The sequence below is a fragment of the Oculina patagonica genome, chromosome 9 (assembly GCF_052425735.1).
Source record: "Oculina patagonica isolate OP01 chromosome 9, crgOcupat, whole genome shotgun sequence".
Taxonomy (NCBI): Eukaryota; Metazoa; Cnidaria; class Anthozoa; order Scleractinia; family Oculinidae; genus Oculina; species Oculina patagonica.
The window spans coordinates 17,727,863-17,748,163 of record NC_135766.1 but is presented as its reverse complement, the minus strand read 5'-3'; the positions used below and the strand labels follow the sequence as shown (position 1 = coordinate 17,748,163).

Genomic DNA, 20,301 nt, shown 5'->3' with positions numbered 1-20,301 from the left:
TAATCCGAAACTATCCTATTGTTAATGAATAAAAAGGCTTATATCCGAGGTTATAAGCAGGGGAGGAGGTTTAAAACACTGGCTTACGGAAAATGTTGTTTATAGTAAAAAAATTATTGCTCAGATGATGGCGTCCTTTATTTGTATACATTGAAAGGTATATTTGAATTCACTGTGAAACAGAAGAGAAGTCCATGGAAGGGGAATTGGAGCTTCGTCCACTGAGAATTAGGATTTCTTCCTAGTTCGACTACTTGCATCGGGCCACTTGGAAAAAAAGCTAAGAAATAAAAACGTTAATTGAGAACAAAAGATTATGACTTTTTTTCATAAACAAACCTATAAGTTGAAAAATACAAACAGTGGTCCTACAACAATATTTGAAAAGCATAAACAGTTGCAGAAGATGCGAACCTACTGAGAACCTTTGCAATTTTGTGATTGGTTGTTTTTCAATTTTAAATTTTGCGTGGTTTTCATCGGTTTCGGTTTTACAGTCACAAGACGAGTTTTCAACCAAATTTTTTCGAGTCAAATCAATCATTGTGATAAGGATAAGTGGAGTCAATAGTTTGCATGTGATTTCTCTCTTTGCTTTAACGTCACTGTTCTGTGTACGAAAAAGTTCGCCATCCATTTTTCTAAATTAACCTTAACGTTTTTCCAAGTGGTCAGGTTCAAACGTTGGCAAAAATAGATAGGTAGTGATGAACACTTTATATCTCTTTGTTTTGTATCAGTGTATTGCCATGCAGATACGAGATATCAGATTAAGAAAAGAAAAAAGGCCAGAAAGGAGGGTTTCGATATTTTGTACTCGGTACCTAATAGTGTGTACGAGCCTTTTTCTAAATCACAAAGCTCACTTTAGAATTTCTTTATCACGCGCGCATTCTAATCACTGAATGAAGGTGACAAAATAAGTTTTCTCTTTAACTTCAAGGGCCGAGAAGAGAAAAGGGCGAGCACAAGGCAAAAGGAAACAATTTCCTCTTTCCCAGTGCTAAAGCAGTGTGTTTGCTTTGCAGCGCACACTATTAAAAACCACTATTACTAATTTGTTCCAGCGTCTTCTTTTATTTCACACTTTTAAAACATCGATTTTCACACCTCTATGCGGTCGCTATTTAAAATATATCTATAAAGATCACTGTTTTACTCGATTGACCTTGCTTTAACACTATGTTCGAAACATATAAAAAACATACGTTGCCCTTACACAACGCGTGAACTGATTACAAAGCTCTTTAGTAAACCCGATTTGTATCGATTTCCAGCAAACTGTAAACGATGCATACAACTTTGACTTTATCATAAAAGAAAACTAAAACTTTTTTCTTATCTTCTGCAACCCAAGAAATTAAGAAAATCAATTAAATTTTATATTCCGCAGATGAAAAGTTCCTGAAAAAAAAATTAACCTCATGCTCAATAAAAGTTGATCAAAGATTTCCTGTCACGCTAATGTCACCATATTGTCACGCCAATGTCACAAGTAATTAATTCAGGTCAAGTATTATTATTATTAATGCTTAATAAGCTACACAATTTTCAACCATTTGTGAAAATATATTTCTTTGCAATATTACAATTAAAATTTCTAATTTAACTGTTTTGAAAAAGGTTAATAAGTTCTGATATAATAATTGCATTGCTCTGATTAAAGTTATTACAATGATTGGTATTCTACAAATGTTTATAAATTAAGTGAAGCTAATTAATTACAGTTCAAGACGTTAGCCAAGACCACTTTCCGTTCCATCAGTAAGCTGCCGTTCTCCATTTCATTTATTTTCAGGTAGTTTCGTAGAATATTTCAACTTCGTCTGGTTGAAATGTATAACTTCCCGCCAGGAATGATTTTGTGAATGAGCTGTGATAACTGTGACCAGCAGGTGGATTGTAGTTGTGTCCAAGATTTGCGTATGAATTGGTGTTTGATGAGGCGTAGTTAGAAATGTGAATATCGTGCCCTGCTCCGAATGTTGGTCCATAATCATTGCGATCGTATATAGCATATTGGTAAGAACCATGAGTTCCTGGTGGCCTGAATGTTACTGGTCCCCATCCTGGCTTGTTCACAAGTGAGAATAGAAAAGCGGTCGAACTGTACGCGTAGCTTCTCCTGGAGGCTAATAAAAAAAACAATAACAAAAAAAAAGGATTATTTATTGTTTCTGAATATAAGTACCCTTCGCACTATTTCTTATTTGCGATTGAGAACGGTTAAATATTTGCACAATTAGTTCGTTATTTCTCATCTTTAATTATTAAAATTGTTATATTAAAAAGAGAAACAAACAAAAATAAAACATAAAAACAAAAACAAACAAATGTAAGAAATGAAAAATATATTTTATGTTTCACTCCAAAATTAAGTAAGTTCGATTCTTATGTTTTCCAATTATACCTATAAAAAAAAAGTTGTTACATTTTCGCACCCCTTTCGATTTTGTTTTCCTTTATGATGAATTGCTAAGCTGATATCTTTAATAAGTACGTAAAGAAGCTGATTTTCTTTCTTGTGGCCAGTCAATACTAAAGTAACGAAATTGGATATGTTTCGACGGTGAAGTCAGTGCTTTCAAACGTTTGTAACATTACTAAACACAAGGTCAAATCGATATAACAAATAATAAATGCTTCCCGAACCAACAGCGACAAACAGCGTTGTCGAAGTCGGCGACTTGCCGACAACTCGAGCTGAAAAATACGGGACATATTTCAAAGGCTATGTAAATCGATCACCACCGTGCAAAAAAAAAAAAACATTTTAAAAACATGTTGCTGGCTTTTTTTTTTTGTGCAGCGGGTCAGAAATTCTGTCACTCAGCCCAGGTTTTTTTTGTGATTTATTTTCTGGGTAAGAATTAATTTGAATAACTAGATCACTGGATCATACCTTGTTTGCAGTCACCGGCGGGTGAATAAAGTATTTGAAAAATTAAATGTTACTAATAATTGGGATTGATTTGCGATCTACTTTGTGGCGCTTGTGGTGAGGATCGTATCATTTCTTTCTTACTTACTCCATGAAGCGCTGGTATATCCCCCAAAGATGTACTTTCCAACGCTAATGATAGTAACAGAAGGTCCTTTATTGTCACAGTTTGCATGAAATGTTCTTCCAGCCCAACCATCTATCGACGCCCGCCAACATCGTTTCCAGTATGATTTGCTTTGCACCACGGGCTGTAACCAATTACTTAAGGTACTCAAGTAGTTATCGTTATTTTTCAAGATGGCTGAGTGGCCTAGACCTTAATGGAGGAAAAAAAAAATATGTAAAAATGTTACTCTTTTCGCATAAATGGAGTGTCTTAAAGTAAAATGAATGCACAGCAAGTTAACTGCCTACCTGCATAACTGTAATAGCAGTCAAAGCCATCCCCAACGTATCCATGGTTACAAGTGCATGTGTAGGATCCCCGTTGATTGGTACAAGTGGCAAGTTGGTGGCAGTAATTTTTCTTCATTTCGCATTCATTTAAGTCTGATAAAAAGAAAGATAAATTTAATGTTGCCTGGCATCATTAACATAGAAGCAGGGGGTGGGGGGGGGGGGGAAGTCGGCACTTTTCGTTGGAGACCGATAGCAGTGCCTGGAAACGGTGCGAATATATATGAATCTAGCCGTTGCTAAGAAAGACGTCACCCAAAGTTTTGTTTTCTCAGAAAGATTTAAATATCAATGACTGCGTGTGTGTGAAATGCGAATAGTTGCGGTGTTTGAGTTTGATGTTTTACGCCGCTGAGATGTTTTTGGCATTTTCAGCCAGATTTCTCACCTAATGTCTCACGTCACTGAGAATGTTTTGGCAGCGTGGAATAACAAGCGAAACAATTTGTCACGGTTGAAATTTAACAACCAAAAAATGGGAAATAATTTCAGAACCATTGGAGTTATTTTTACTTAGTATAACTCACAAGCTCTACTTTTGCAAGACTGGTTACCGTTATTACTGTTTGTTGTTTTGATGTCCAGCAGAAGGAGCAATCAAAATTCCACCAGCTATTGTGTTTTGTGCACGGCCAAGACCAAATTATGCAAACCGTTAGCAACCATTCGATAGCTGCTGCGCAGTCTCGATTGCCCGGCACCGCTATGACCCCTTTTTGAGTCGCGTAACAACCCCCCCCCCCCCCAAATGTATGTTGACATACATTTCTCATGGCTTGAGCTCTGTTAATTGTGCCTTTTGCCCGAAAGTCCAAAGCTACTTATATAAGGTCTTTATCTGTCGATGACAAGCAGTCACTCCGCCTGTCTTAATGGAATGACGCGAATCTGATTGGTTCTTCCACTGCCTTTTTTGTTTGTTGATAGAACACAATGGCGCGGACGATGGCTTTCAAGAGGTAAAATTATTCGTGATTTTTGCCTTTAAAATACATAAAATTGTAGGTTTTTAACTACACTCCTTTAGAGTGTCTACAATAACAATTACACCACTACTCGCCCAACTTTTCTAAGAGCGATAGTCACCTCGGTTGCGCCTCGTTAACTTTTCGCTCATAGATAACACGGGCTCGTAGTCTAATTGTTTCAATGTTTCTAATCAGGGGGGAAGAAAGTCGGCACTTTTCTTTGAGCGCATAGCTGTGCCTGGAAACTGTGCAAGTCTGTGTTTATCAAGCCGTTGCTAAGAAAGACGTCACCCCAATTTTTTTTCACAGAGAGATTTAAATATCAGTGACTGCATGCGTGTGAAATGAAAATAGACAAGCTATTCACTACGCCCATAGCGACCATTTGATAGCTACTGCATGCGTACAATCGGTTGCCCGGCACCGCTATGCCGAATTTTTGAGTCGTGTAACAAAGGATGTTTCTTCCCCCACCCGCTGTTTCTTATTCTTAACTACAGAACTGGGGTCAGGAGTTAACTTTGTTACAACCCGTAAAATTGAAATGGTTGCCACATCTTACCTTTTTTACAAGTATACTGATGACAGTCACTGCACTTCACGTCGTTCCACTCATAATTGTACTTTATACCAAGTGTGTGAACACAATCTTCATCTCTAAAGTTGTTAGGTTGATTCTTGGCCCAAGCGGTGAAATTGCCGGGGCCGCGATCTGCCCAAATGAAGTCACCCTCTGTTGATTTGTCGTTCAATCCCAGCCAAGATTTTTCTCCATTGTGTCTATGCTGGATGAAGACGTTTTCCTCACTGTTGTTAACATCAACCAGGACGGAGTTTTCCTCGCGGCATTTTGACAATGCTGTTGACCAGTTTGCGCATTTCTTACTTGTCAAGTAGCAGAATCCGTTGAAATATCTCCATTCTGGTTTACATATATCTACATACACAAAAAACAAGTTTTTGTTACATCTCTTTTTCTAATATTAACTGAAATGGATGTTCAATTTATTTCATTGAATTTTAAAACGTTTAACGTTTGTTTCTTTTAATTGTTTTAGGTTAGTTTTTATTAAAAAATGTCTTTCATTAAACCGTGTTTTCAAAACAAGCACTAAGCTTAAACATGTTGTTAGTTTTACTGGTGTTGCCATTTTTGGTTTGTTTTGGTTTGTTTGTTTGTTTTTATATCTAGCTTACAATACACTCTTCTATATAAATCTGAAACTGATCCATTTTCTCGGAAAGAAGTAAAATGAGTCAATGCAGTGTAAGTTATCTATATGAAAATAACCAACATTTGACATCAACACAAGGTACGCGTCTCATTACTAACCTGTAAGGACCGCATAACTCACTGACACTGGGTCATATCTGGTCTCGTACAATTCCTTGACACAGACGCTAAATCCAGAGGCATTCATGTTCTGCAAAACCAACACAAAGTTGTCAAAAAGGATCTGCAACCTGAAAAAAAATTAACACAAATTCGTTGCACGCTATATATGCTGACCTGAGTAGTGAAGATATTTGAACGTTTTAAACAAGAAATCAAAACAGTAATTTCGGGTTCCCGATAACGCGGTATCCATTTTAGAGACGATCCCTAGAACGTACAATAGTTTCAAATTTTCAGCAGCCAAAACGGGGTGTTTAAAAAATTGACTTGTTTCTAGAACATTTTTTTTATTTTTTATTTTTTTTTTATTTCAACACACAAAAAAACATAATTACATACTTAAACTACTGACAATACTTATGTTACAAGGACGATTTTAACAACATTTACAGTATAATTGCTTCCGCTACTTACAATACTAAGGCGTCTCCTGTACGTTACATCACAATACAATACAATACCGCTACATTACTAATATATCTTCTTTCATTTCATACAATACAAAACACAGAAAGGCTAAATTGGAAAAAGGTGTAAATGGAAGTTAAGCGTTCAAATTAAGGGACCAAAGTATTTTAAAAGGCTTAATTGTAATATACTATTTCACAAGGAGAAATAAGATAATAAAGAAAGCTTACAGCGCATGGAGTATTTGGTACCACTTTTGTTGGAATTAATCGTTTAAATCTGTCACGATGGAGACTTGTCTTTCAATTTCTAAGTTATATTTCAGCTGTTTTACATATTCTCTTATAGATTGGGTGACGTCTTTTATTTTACAGCAATAGATGTAATATCGATCTAGAACATGCTGATGGCGGGTATCATTTTAAATGCAAATTATTTCCAAAAAGGGTGCTACTTTTGAATCCCGGGCGGCACATGCCCACACAAAACATACCTGAGTATTCCCCTGGGATATCTCTTCACTCCTCATCAGTTACAGTTTCTAGTGGGGGCGTTGCCATGTAAATACTGCGTGCGACTGGTTAAAATTAAGTTTGACAAAGTAGCGATCTTAGCGGTTTTACTAGTAGCGGGGGCAAGCAATCTTTTAAACCATACTTATAAAAACAAATAAATTTCAGTTCAGTTTAATTCACATCAATCAAATAATTATTATCTTATGATAAAAATATTAGCATTTACCTCAATCCACGTGGCAATGCCGTTATGAACTGGTGCCAAGTTTCCACTTTCCGTTGTGCTGTGATTGGCTGATACCAAAACTGTTGGTGTTGAGTTATAACTTCGTGTAAAATGCACAAACTGTGTAACAGAAACAAAATAATTGACCCTTCTAAATCTAATAGCCTTGTAAACGTTCTTACAGCATTATAGCATTCTTGAATGGACATGGATTTTGAATTTAAAGGGAAAATGTACGCTTTGTTTAATGTTTTTGGTGTTTAGACGTTTCTTCTCAAAAAACAGCAGTAACTTACCTCGCAGTAAGCGTTGTTATTTTCATCTGTTGGTGGATTTGTGTTTGGAAACTTGATAGAGCCATGTTCAGTAAAGAGTGGCTTGTGTAGTTTAGCAAACGCCAACCAGTTCTGTCAATAGATAAAAAAGCCAAAAATAGATAATGTATTATATGCTTCGGTGCTTACACATTATTCTTATACTAACTGTACTCGTGAGATTAAACATTCGCACCGGTAAAAAAAAACAACAACAACAAATGAATTATCTGCTTCTTCGTATATTGTGTCCACTAACAACGTTTTGAAAATCGAACATTTGATCACATACCACATTAATATCTTCATGTTTTCCATCAAAGTTTTGCAATTCGCGAAGACAGACTTTAAATGAATCCTTGGTTACATCCTCTGCCCACATCAGCGCGGCATCATATTCCTTGCCAGTTCTTACATGTTCTGACGTCACAAGCACGACAGGAGCCTCCGTAAACTTGTCCTGCATTTGGGAACAAAGAAATGGTACAGTCAACTCTCGCAATGTCAGTCAACTCAGAAATGTCAGTTTGCTCAATTTATTCAAGCTAGATAATGACATCATTCGGTTACTTTTGACATGTATTGCGCTTATTCAAGCAAGTTAATGGCATGTATCGCGCTTTAGGCCCCAGATAAACTATTTATATCTTTATTGTTATTATTATTGTAGGCATAAAAAAAACCAGATGATTACCTTTTTACTTTGTTACATTGTTTAGTGCAATGTTGCACTTTTATAACACTTTAAATAAGAAAGAAACCCCGACACAATGGGGCCAAAAAACATATTTACGCTTGCGAATATAAACTCTATTGCTACAGTAACGCTACCTTTGGAAACGTCACATCTGCACAATTTGTTCCAGACCACCATTTCTGGATCTTAATTATTCCCGTCATTCCTTCTGGCGATGCTCCTTGATATGCCATATAATCCAGAGTTGCAAAAGGATTAAAGTTGTTTCCATTCCTCCCAGATTGCATGGCACACACAGTAAAATTCTCAGTATTGACATTTTCTGTCCAGGAAGTGATAGCGTGGTGGACTGTTACCGAGTCATTTAAATTCATGTGGTTCAGTGTTATTTGTACATGAACTTCTTTATCCGGATAAAATTTGTATGGCGGGAACACCACTGTCTTGCAACTTGAATCAGACCACTTGGGAACACGAAGAAGCTTTTCACGGCCATGCACGATTGGAAAACCTGTAGTTGCATTAAAAAAAGTGTTAGCATGCAAAAACTAAGAAAACACATTCATAGAGCAGTCCCCACATTCACCCTACAATAGCATGGTGAATACAGCTTATCAATTTGTAGTTTCCTTTGCAGCTATTACTTTGGGTCTGTTATTTAAGTCGTGACGCAACGTTGGTGGGGAGGTAGCGTCGTGAAAAGCTCAAATTGTCCTGCTTATGTCAAGAGCTAAATTTGAAACTTACTGTAAGTAAAACAGATGGATTGATCTATATGTGATTTGCAAAGTTTTAAGGAATGTTAGGCTCACAACAAGTTTAAAGCAAGGCTCTCAATAAGAAGTCAATGCAGTTTACTTTAATGCACTGGTATCAACAAATAATTGACTATTTTTTTCCTTTATAACCTTCCAGAAAATCGCAGAGTCTCGCACAGCCGAGTTTAAGATATAACTATGTAGCTTTAAAGACGGTATCTAGGCCTGCAAGGCTAAAGCTTTTCACACATGAGTCTTTGCTTACCCTCGCAGCTGCCTGGGTGATACACGGTATTACTGTCTAGTCCCCTGCAATAACTTAATTCATAGAGACATTTGTTGTCGTAGGTTGTTCCATTAGAGGTGCACACTGGATCCTGATCAGAAGGGCAGTCTTCGTAGCACACACAGCGAGCTTCATGAGCACTAAAGGTTTTACAGACTCCAAATGATGGGCAGTTTACACCAAGGCATGGATTCAGATCTGTAAATAAAAAAAGAGAAAATAGCTTTCTTTTGAGCTAAGCAAGAGTCGATCGACAAAAATGAACTTGGTGGACTATGGATTTGATATTTTATCATGGACAAAAGTACCTACCTCCAATTACAGCATAGCTGACTGACAGAGGGTCATGCTGATTTTCTGTTCCAGTTAAATCTCTTACGCAAATTCGCATGGATGTCAGACCAACTTCCTATAAATAAAATGTTGTACTTGAAATTAAAACAAAGTAAACAAGTGCGACCTTTATATTTTCACTAAGAGATTCAATTCCGAGGTGCAGGAATCTATTAAATGTGAAGCAGTCGTTTCTTCTGATTTTTACAATGAACATTTAGTGTATGACATAATCGTCAAATTTTCACCCAATTCGTGTTTGACTATTTTTTTATCTTTGAAAACAAGTATCTTACCTCCACCCAGGCTGTGATGATGTTATTTTCCGGCGGAATAGAATTCTTCACCTTCCGGTCATAATTATGGTGCACTGAGACCAGGACAGCTGGGGACGCGTAAAAAGTGGTGTTATACGGGACTTCCTGTCAAGAAAAGAAGAGAACGTCAAGCTGATTTCAATCAACTTCCTTTATAACGGGAACCTTCGGGACCACCATTTGGTGGCCCTAATAAAGAAAGTCCGTAGTAGTGAGAGTTATTTTCAGTAATTCTTTATTCGTCGGGACTTCAACTCCTGTTCGTAATAACGGGTTGTCCGTATTAGCGAGCTGTCCTCAAGGCGAGAGTTGACTGTTGACAACATATGACATCTCGTATTTCTCTTTAAAAGAAAGAAAGAAAGAGAAAACATACATACATATGTGCAGTTTATTTGCCACCTCTCCTGCTTTAACTTACCCTTCCAAAAGTCTTGCAATTTACAAGACAGAGAGCGTACATCGCAATGCCCATTATATTTATTTTGAAAAATTGAATAGATTACTACAAGCAAGGCGAGAGTTTTCTACATGTAGTTGTTTCGTGTCGTTATTGCCTTATGTTAGAAATCTATCTCATACTCTTACCAGACAAAAACCATAGTTCTCCTCAGCAGTGGGATTTCCACTGTTAGGAAAAAATGCTTCTCCTGACAAGGTAAAATTCAGCTCAGAACCATTGCCAGTGTATGCAAACCAGTCCTGAAAAGAAATGACATTGGTTGATCATTATTGTCTGATATTTCTGACCCTGACAAAGGATTCAAGCGATAAAAAATACAGAAAATCTCGCTGCTACGAAACTGTGTTTGAAATAAGTCAAAACTTGCTCGTGGCAGTTATAAAGATGAGATTACTTACCACAATTGTATCCTGGTGTTTCCCATCAAAAGCAAGGAACTCCCGGATGCAAACTTCGAAGGCACCAGCTTTCACGTTCTCCAACCAGACATACATAGCATCACCAGACTTTGTATCGCGAGTGTACTTTGCTGAGACAAACACGGAAGGCCTTCCACTAAAGCTCTGAAAAATTAAAAAAAAATAATAATAATTACAAGTTAGCCTTACAATGTCCGACCTACCCCTTCCCCCTCTGCCTAAGCTTTCACGAGTGCTTTCTCAGTTTGCTATCTGTTAAAACAGAACCACAAAGGGTCAAAAACAATTTAAACAAATAAAGCCCCTCTACGACGGCCACTTTGCTTATAATAAATGCTTTTGTTAGCTTGATATTTCATTTAAACTTAGTCTACGGTTTTAATTCCGACTATCGATTTGAAGATCAATGCGTCTATTGACAAATTTCTGTAAGTAGTGGGTCACTTCATATAATTTATTAACTGGGCAAGTGGTTGTTCACTTCTTGTTTACATAAACAGACTCAATAATAACTAATTAAATTTGATAATCTGCTCGGCCTAACTCAACTAGACGATATCAAAACTTGTTTTACTGTAGTGCCACAAGAAAAAGAAACTCGAACTTGACAGGTACATGGATATAGCAACAAAGACAAAGGTAACGCCAAAAAAATCCAAGCTAAATCAGGACTACCTTGTCTCTTGAGATTTATTCCTCTTTGGTTATTTGAAAATTGCTTACAAGTTTTCCGGGTCGTCAGGAGAGTCTATGAATAGAGTCTAGTCGACGAAAACAATTCATCAAAGCCATAAAGTGATTGCATTCCTTTTATCTATTTGAATATACAAACTTCTTGTTCTGTTTGTAATAGTGGTGTTACCAGAGGTTTATCATAAAGGACAATCTATTGTATTTTGGTTTATGAAAGCAATTGCATTGACATTAACACTTTATCCGCGGAGTTAAAAAAACTGTCGCCGACTTAAGATATCTCAACGACTAATTTAATACTGAACCCTGAGCTAAATCCGTCATATAGGTCAAACTTGACGTTGATAATGAAAACACGCTTTAAAGTAAGACATTTTAGCGTAAAGACCTTTTCACCTCTCTCGACTACAAATAAATATTATTATTATTCGTCTCTAACAAAACCAAGCGAGCGTTTTTAACTGAAATCCTGACTTTCCACTGATGAAGGGCTAAGCCCGAAACGTCTGGAACTTTTTACTATTTTAAAGGCACTTTCAACTCATTTTGTGAGAGCTTTATTATATATTTTTGTACTTTTACAAGTGCCACGCAGCACAAGGAAATTTATTTTTCCACTTATCATTGATTAAAACCAAGCCTAGCATGGAGTTTTTATAACTTCTTTTTCGTTGCTTTTTATTCCCCAGCTTTTCACCAAAAATGTTTAAAAGCAAACTCTTGATGCTTTATTTATGTTTAAATTTAACACGCATTTCAATTGTAAATATGTCTCTGTTTGTTGTTGAACTGTTATCTTGATACCTTTTTTTTGCTGTTGAGTCATAAAATGTAGTAGTAACCTAACTAAGGAATTTTGCCCGATTTTCTCAAACAAGAATGACACTTAATGCATCGTCTAACCTGAGAAAAGGTTACTTTCTCGCATTTGCTTTGTGTTGTCCATATTCCATTAAAAGTAACGCTGCCATGTGTGATTTGTGGTTGATCTTGGAACGCTAGCCAGTTGATGATCCCAGTTCCATTTGATCCAATGCCTGACTCACGTGCACACATCTCAAATCCACGTGTACTAACTGATTGAACCCACACAGCGGAAGGAGAGTGAATACGTGAAAACTGATCACCATGGCTTGTTGTAATGTGAACTTGAACCTATAATTGTAAATGAAAACAAAAAAGGTTTTTGAAACTATATAATTTATTATTCAAGTAACCCTTAACATGGATTCTACGCTAGAGTGAAAATGATTAATGTATGTGCCAGCTTTTTGCTTTCATAAAAAGGTTTCCTTTGTTGCAACAAAGGATAACAAATTATTTATTTAAAAAAAAAACCTGATAGGAAATTAAACTCCAGATAGTTTAGTTATGCTGCTATACCGTGGTTTTGCGAACAAAACAAAAAAAAACAGTAGTGTTGGATTGCGTCTATTATGTCGGTGGTTTGGGTATATTATTGGAAACTGTTGAACTGCAAAACACCAATAAATTGCCTTTTTGCTACAGACCTTGCTGTCAATCAACAACGAACTAGACAATAGCTGAAAATTGATGACAATAAAATTTGCAAGTTTCTTTGGCAATTTATCTTAACCTAAAATAATTTCAAAACTAATTTTGATGGCTTCTTCGACTGTTTTGGTTTTGCAAGAAATGGATGAAACAGCCGATAATTATCTCTGACACATAAGTATTATCATTAGCGAGCTTGTTTACACTTTCGCAAAAGCAAGCAAGCATCCATTAAACATTTTTTTGGTTTATGGTGGATTTGAAATTGCAAGAGCAAAACGCCTCTACATGCAAACTTAACGCAAGCCAGATGGTGTCGAAGTGGCCAAAACCCTGTTATAGTGCGTATCCGCGTATAAAGTGGCGGAGCAATCTTCTCCAAAAAGATTACGGGGATGCACTGTAGGTTTTTTTTAGTCGGGGGGAGAGGCAATAATTGATAAGGTAAAAATGATTGTCTGGAACTGCTAAATATTTGCAAATAATCAGAAGGAGACCTTGTTCTTCCCTTGGATGCAATTTAACAATGACGAGCGATAGTTTTTCTTCCCCTGGGGTCATATACGGCAAATACTCTGGGATTTCTCACCTTTCCTGATCCACTGAATGTGTAAGGAAATGCAACGTTTTTGCACGTTTTCAATCTGCAGTCTTTTGGTGGTGAACATCCACTGCTACAGCTCCAGTCTGGCAGCGTGTCAGACATATTCACCTTTCCAGTTTGCATGGAGAATCCTAAATTGGGGAAAATAGTATATCGTAGATGAATGAACGGATGAGTGAAGGGCTATATTGAGGGGATTGTGGAAGGAGAAGGGGAGAGGGCGCACACGGAGTTCTGCATGCCTTGCAAGAATGGATTCTTGATTAAACATTTTTTGTTTGCGGTGCAATAATATTTTCGTTATTAGCATCACTTTAAATGGCGCACGTACCCCAGACTCGGTGTTCAGTGATAACATCATGACGACATTCAGATTGGCTTTCTTTTGCATACAGTGTACTTTATCAGACGAAACGTAATTAAGGGTTGTTTTTGCTAAAAACAATGTATTACTTTTAGTTCTCTATCTGCCCAATGCTAATATTTAGTCTATACAATATAAAAACACCAACACAAACGTTTGTAGATGAACTAGACCCCACGGATCTATCTCTGTTTATAGAACAAAGTCAGGGCCGTAACCAGACCCTTGCCATAGACGAGGCAAGATCTTGCAAGGGAATTCTAGAGCATACCCTCCAGAAAATATTGAAATCTAGAAGCTCTGAAACTCTTTCAGAGACATTTTTCATGACGTATTTCAATCTTGTTCAACTGGGAGCTACTGGGGATTATTTTCTCAACAAAACATATTTTGTTTTTAATTTGGGTTAAATTCTAGACGAGGCAAGTGCGTCGTCTTACCTTTTGCTAGTTACGGCCCTGAAAGTTTTTACCGGGAAGTCAGCAACGAATTAAACAGCTACTTTAAAGCAATTTATCAAATTTATGATGTGGAAAGGTAAATGAAATTGAGAGACGAAAACGCAGATAAGGCTGTGTTTGTCTGACACAGGTTAATAGTTCACAAGTTGTACGTGTTCATGTGATTCAAGAACAAAGGACTTTGCAAAAGGGGGTGTGCCTGATTTATTTTGCTGTAATATGAAACATTTTCTAGACGTTGCAATATTTCGTGAAGTCAAGTCTTTTTGAGGAACATTCCAGAAAACACAATTAAAAATTTAATTTATTTTCTGAGCGAGCAGTATGTTTCTTAATACACTCTAAAGCATCATCGCGTCGATAAACTTGATGTTGTGAATGAAATGAAATGGACGAAATAGATAACTACCAAATTGAATGGAAAATTATGATAGCAGGTAGCATCATTTTTGGTAGGGAAGTCAATGTTTTTCGATGGAATTCATCCCTTAAAACTTTTTCGTAATCTTGGGATTTCATCGCGTGTGGAAATTTTCAAGGCGTGTTTAGTCTTCCACCGACGAGCTGCGTGAAATAAAATGGACTTCAAAACATTCCGAATTTCAGATCAGAAATGTAGAGCCTATAAGATACATTCTAGCTTCCTTAACAATGATATTTTTTTCTTTTTTCTTACCCCATCCAGGAATAGGTTGCGAACGTATGGGTGTTATTGGGAAGAAAACACTTTATCAGACATATATCAAAGACAAAGACTTTGTTCAAACAGCAAACCATACGGCACCTTATTGCGTAAAATCTTAATGTCGACTGGTATTTATTTTTCTTTCTTTGAAGTCCAAATAACTTACTCTTCACGGGCAATCAAGCTATCTATTCGCAAGATATATGCATTGGCGCTTTAAACCTACAAAAATGTATTTTATGCAGATTCCCCACTTTACTATAAATTAAAGTAGTCATCACAGTCTTACCTAGCACGGCAAAGGGAAGATTTCCAAAGGTGACCAAAATCAGCAAAGCGGACAGTAAAGGTGCAAGATTCATTTTGAAGCACACCAGGTGAACTGGATAACTTTCTGGTATGTGGTCTGTTCTCTAAGAATGTCAGCTTCTTGTATCAACACAACGGATTTCTGATTGGTTTAAATGGGTAGTTACGTCAGCAGCTGTATAATGTTTAGCACAGTACAAACAATGTGTGATCTTTCTAATGTAGTAAATACGCACATGCATTAAATTGACAATGACCAGAATACCAACAGGTAGAAGTCTTTTCTGCTACTAGTGCTCCGAAGGTTAGATTACATGGCTATGGAAGTCAGAAAACCGGTTTCCATCTTTCCTGTTTTTGGATTAATATTGTGAAAAACGTTTGCTTGGCTCAATATTTCCACAAAATGCCGACAAAGTGTTCAGGGCTGATATTATGACGACCTTTTGCTTTACTTACAGTTAACCTTTACAAAAGGAAAATAATTGAAAATGGCTTTGGGTATCGGCAAGGTTGTTCTTGTTGAAGATCTCTAATTGCTTTTTGTTTTCTATCGACCCAATGATAATGTTTGTGCTATGCACTATGAACACACCTACAAGAAAGACTTTGGAGAGAATTAAACTTAAATCTGTGGAAAGGAAAATGATGATTTCTTGTGCGTTAGAGGAAATTACTTTGACTCCGAATTTGTTTTGGAATACTGCACCTCTTATGAAGCAATTTGTTGTATTTCATACGAAATTTATTATATTAGAAAGGAAAGACATAAATGTAAACATGCATATGTTTGTTTGGTTAAATAGTTCACCAGGTGTACTTGCTGTTTTGATTAAAGAACAAAGGACTTTGCGAAAGAGGATGTGCTTGGATGCACGTTTTCTATAACATCAAATAAATTCTTAGGCGGGTTCGATCATACCACACCTCCACCACCCCATTGTACCACCGTGGTGGTATAAATTGGTAGTTACGTCAGCAACTGTATCATATTTACGGAGAAGACGTGGTGCTTTTCATGATTTTAAACGGCATGCGTTAAGACACGTCAATGTGTAGAGTTCTAACAGATAGATTATTTTTAATAGGTTTTTCCCAAGCTTAGGCGACACAGGTATGGCAGTGATCACGCGCCATTTTCTATTTTCTGCTATGGTATCCTGACTTGGTTCTGCTTCGGTTGACTTGCGCTATTCTCGCTTAAAATAACCCGAAACATAGGTAACTTTTGAGATAACCATTAATGCCAACGGAGTGTTTATGGAAGGTATAATGACAAGCTTTTGCTTTTCTTTCTTGTTTATACAGTAGTGTACCTTAATAAAAGAAACAAAATGAAAATAGCGTAGGGTATCGGCAAGGTTGATCTTGTTGAAGATCATTAATTGCTTTCTGTTTTCTATCGATCCAATGGCAATGTTGGTGCTTTGCAGTAAAAACACGCCAGCATGAAACACTTTGGAGAATATTAAGGTGGCTCGTACCAGTTTTCAGGTTTTTGACTGTGCGACGTTTGGAAGAAAATGGCCAAAAAAATAATTAAAGATTGTAACAATTTTTTTGTATAATTAAATTACCCATTGTGTTGTTGATCCAAAATACCAATAATTACGTCATCAGTGGTTACCATGGCAACGATAGGCAATGATTTTTTGGACCCTTTTTCAGCTTCCAGTGCTTATATCTTGAAAACTAACTCGATGACCCCCATTTTTTTTCTCGTGATAACTTTAACCCTCGGACGTACAAGCAAACTCACACCCCCACCATCGTACAAGGGGGGGGGGGTGGATGGAACCCCTCCCCGGAGTTTTCGTTATATTAAGGCATAGCGAAAATATTGCACTGCGAAGAAAGCCCTTAGCTTACTCTACAAGATGACACAATTTTAATTGGCTGTGACGTCATATGACGTCACGTGACGTCATAAGAGCTGCCATCTTGGATCCGCCATCTTGGATTTCAACATTTTCTTAGAAAGTCACAAAATAACAGAAATTGATGCAAAATCAAGCCAGAATGCTTAGGGAATGTAAAAATAAATAAATTTTGCACTTTCGTTTAAAAAAAAAATAGAAAAAATCAAGAAAAATGTTAAAAATGACGAGTTTTGGCAAGACCTGCCTGTATTTATGACGTTGCCATGGCAACGTCAAATACCATGGAGGCATGGTTGACATATCAAAATTTCCGCATAGGATGAATGAACAGCTACTGAAAGTTTCAGCATTGTAGAGTAAATCTTTTTTTCAAAATTTGGGAAAAACCTTATGGGGGGGTGGCATCCACCCCCCCCCCCCCCTTGTATGTCCGAGGGTTAAGCATATGAAAAAGAAACTGTATAATTATTTTAAAAAAATTCTACGAAGCGGATTTTTTGCAAATGCAAAAAAGAGCATTTTGTATGTAATTAAAAATTCCTTTCGTATAATTTTTTTAGATTTTTTCTGGCGTTTCCTTTACATAAAAGGAAAATATTAGGGCAATAAATAATAAGGTCATCGGGTTAGTTTTCTTGCTAAAGCCTTCGCGAACTCAATAATTCCCACGCGCGTTTCCGCGCACTTTAAAATTTCGATTTTAAAAGTTTGGTATTTACTCATGCTCAGTTCTGACTACCGCTGATCTTTGCGGGCACATACGCGCGCAACACGCGTGGACTTCCCCTCGCTTTGTCTGCGAAACTTTTCGGCTCAGGATTTCATGGGATTTAGCCAGTTTCAGTTAGCGCTAGTTGTGCCTCTTAGGTCTTTCTGTTTAGTATTTCTCTGTCTGAATAATCATGTGTTTGAAAGCGAACTCAAATAAGCTGAAACGAAAAAAAGTGGAATTGAGTCACGATCTCCGACAAGATCGATCGTAGCACATGCGAATTTGCTTTTGTAACTCGAGCAGCGAGATCCGAAAACATTTTGACTGTCGAACATTAAGTTGACTTAAAATGTTCTTGTTGAAAAAACTTCAGTTGAACGCGGAATTTCTTTCTTAAAATGAAGAAAAGCAACCTCGCACTCGGCCGCCATGTTTGTTTTCCTTTTCAAATCTCGCGCGTGACTCGTGGGCATGAAGCGTGACGCGCGCGCTAGTCACCAGACTTCCCACGCAAGAAAAACCGGTACGAGCCACCTTAAATTTAAATCTGTGGAAAGGAAAAATGGTGCTTTCTTTGACCTTGGGAGAGATTATTTTGACCACGATTTTTTTTTTGCGAATACCGCACCTACTATGGAGCAATTTCTTATATTTGACACGAAGAAAAAATGAAATAAGAAAATATACAAATGCAAACATAGATATATTTGCCTGCGGCGCAGGTTAAGCAGTTCCCCGGGTGTACGTGTTGGCCAAAAACTGGGAGGCTGTCGATCTCGGCGGGCCATCGAAGTGGCCAGCCTTGTCATTTTTTTCTTACTTTAGATGGGGACGGTGACGACTATCGAGGAATGAACGGCCTCAAAACCCCATAAAACACAAAATATCACACAAAAGATGAAAGGTAAGTGAACTTTATTTATCTGGCTTATAGTAGATCAAATTTTGGGATGAAAAGATGCGAAATTGAGTATTTTATGGAGCATTTCTCACGATCAATTGACTCAAGCCGAGATCAATCGTTACAAATTACAGTGAATGTATGGGATCAAATAGCGCATACCGTGACGCTTACGTCACGCGGCCTCAAACACAGAGACTTGTCTGCCTGTGATCGGAACGTGAGGCCAGTGGCGTGATGTTTTTGAAGCTCACTTCTCGGCGATTCTAGGAAATTTGTCGCTAGTTCTTAGAAAGTTCGTGAAACACAGTTTTTTTCGAAACACGAAATAGCAAAAGGATTTCAAAAATGCCTGGAAACTAAGTCGGTCCGTTGCTTTTCTTGTACGTATTTTACAATGTATTTGCATGGTACATTTGCAATGTTTAATAGAATCGCATAGCTAGGAGAATTCTCGTCTTCTGATTGGTTATCGAGGCGAGGTATTCAGAGTGGAATTGCGACTTGAAAGCGAGGTTGACCAATATTGCACCGTAGCAACGCGAGGCTTCACATAGCAACGTACGCAAAATTGGAATTCGATAAAGAATGACTTCTTGATACTCACTATGCAAAAGCGGTTTCTGGAAATGAACAAAACTTACTCACAGCGAACCAGCGAACTATTAATTATCGATATTAATTAAATGTGCTTGCGAAGCTACCCGCCAATAGCGGGTTTTTTAAAAGCAGCGTTGCTCTTTCCTAGAAATTGTCTACGATAGACTTAGACATTTAACTTATAAATGTCGAATTTTAATTGTTAAGTTATTCCAAAGTACTTACTTCATCGTTCCTCGTCTATTTCAAACCTTTACTTGATGTTGTTGAATGTTCAGGTTTTTTCACTGTGGATGCGTGTTGTCTACTTCTTTCACAGGCCGAAGAGATAAAAGATTTCATAAGTTTGTCTTGCTCTGATGAGACGAAAACTTGAAATAGATGTTCGAAAAACTAGAATGTTCTGTTAGATACTACCATTCCGTCGTTAAAATGGTTAAAAGCTTGTGTGAACCGTTGAAAAACGATGGTTCAGTGTCAACCGCGAGGTTCAAATGAAATTTTGTGATCGTTTTTTTTAGCTTGACTCCGATTCGCTGGCCCATGACAGTTGATTTGGAATGGCTCCCTGAGCGCGCGTTAAAAAATGCAACATTCAGCCATAAACAAAAGAGAAATTGGGTTTTCTTTCTATTCTAAAAAGGCTATGCGATTCAAGGAAAATCCATTACCTGACTCGTAAATTCCACGTAAAATTTCACTTGAAAAACCGATATCGCACTCATCGCTTCACGATTCGTGCGATATCGGTTTTTCGCGTGAAATTTAACGTGGAATTCCCTCGTCAGGTAATGAATTTTCCTATAGAATAAATAAAGTCGTACTCAGGCGGTGCTGTTGTTAACGCTGAATTGTCCGTTCGTTTTTCATCCTTTAGATGTAAACGAAGCACTTTATGTCTCTTCCGAAAGGAAACAGTTAGATTCGTTTTCCTGAGAGTCTCCATGTTTCCCTCGACTTCGTCTCGGGCATGACATCGAGACTCTCGGGGAAAACAAAACGGTTTACCTCGGGGCCAGACATTAAGTGTTCAGACTGTTAAGTAACATAGGAGAGAATTCCATGGATGGGAAATTG

The 20,301-nt window shown here is 37.3% G+C and overlaps 1 protein-coding gene across 1 annotated transcript; it reads right to left on the bottom strand.

Annotated features, from left to right (window-relative positions):
* Window positions 1-1,643: 1,643 nt before the first annotated feature.
* On the bottom strand, window positions 1,644-15,724 carry LOC144666322 (uncharacterized). The gene is made up of 17 exons (XM_078527721.1): window positions 15,112-15,724; window positions 13,298-13,443; window positions 12,097-12,348; window positions 10,480-10,644; window positions 10,207-10,320; window positions 9,598-9,723; window positions 9,281-9,377; window positions 8,948-9,166; window positions 8,059-8,435; window positions 7,520-7,687; window positions 7,210-7,320; window positions 6,914-7,033; window positions 5,702-5,792; window positions 4,931-5,305; window positions 3,359-3,493; window positions 3,030-3,260; window positions 1,644-2,132 (listed from the first exon to the last, which is right to left on the bottom strand). The coding sequence occupies exons 1-17, from the start codon at window positions 15,182-15,184 to the stop codon at window positions 1,795-1,797; spliced, it is 3,138 nt and encodes a 1,045-aa protein (XP_078383847.1). The 5' UTR covers window positions 15,185-15,724; the 3' UTR covers window positions 1,644-1,794.
* Window positions 15,725-20,301: the final 4,577 nt, after the last annotated feature.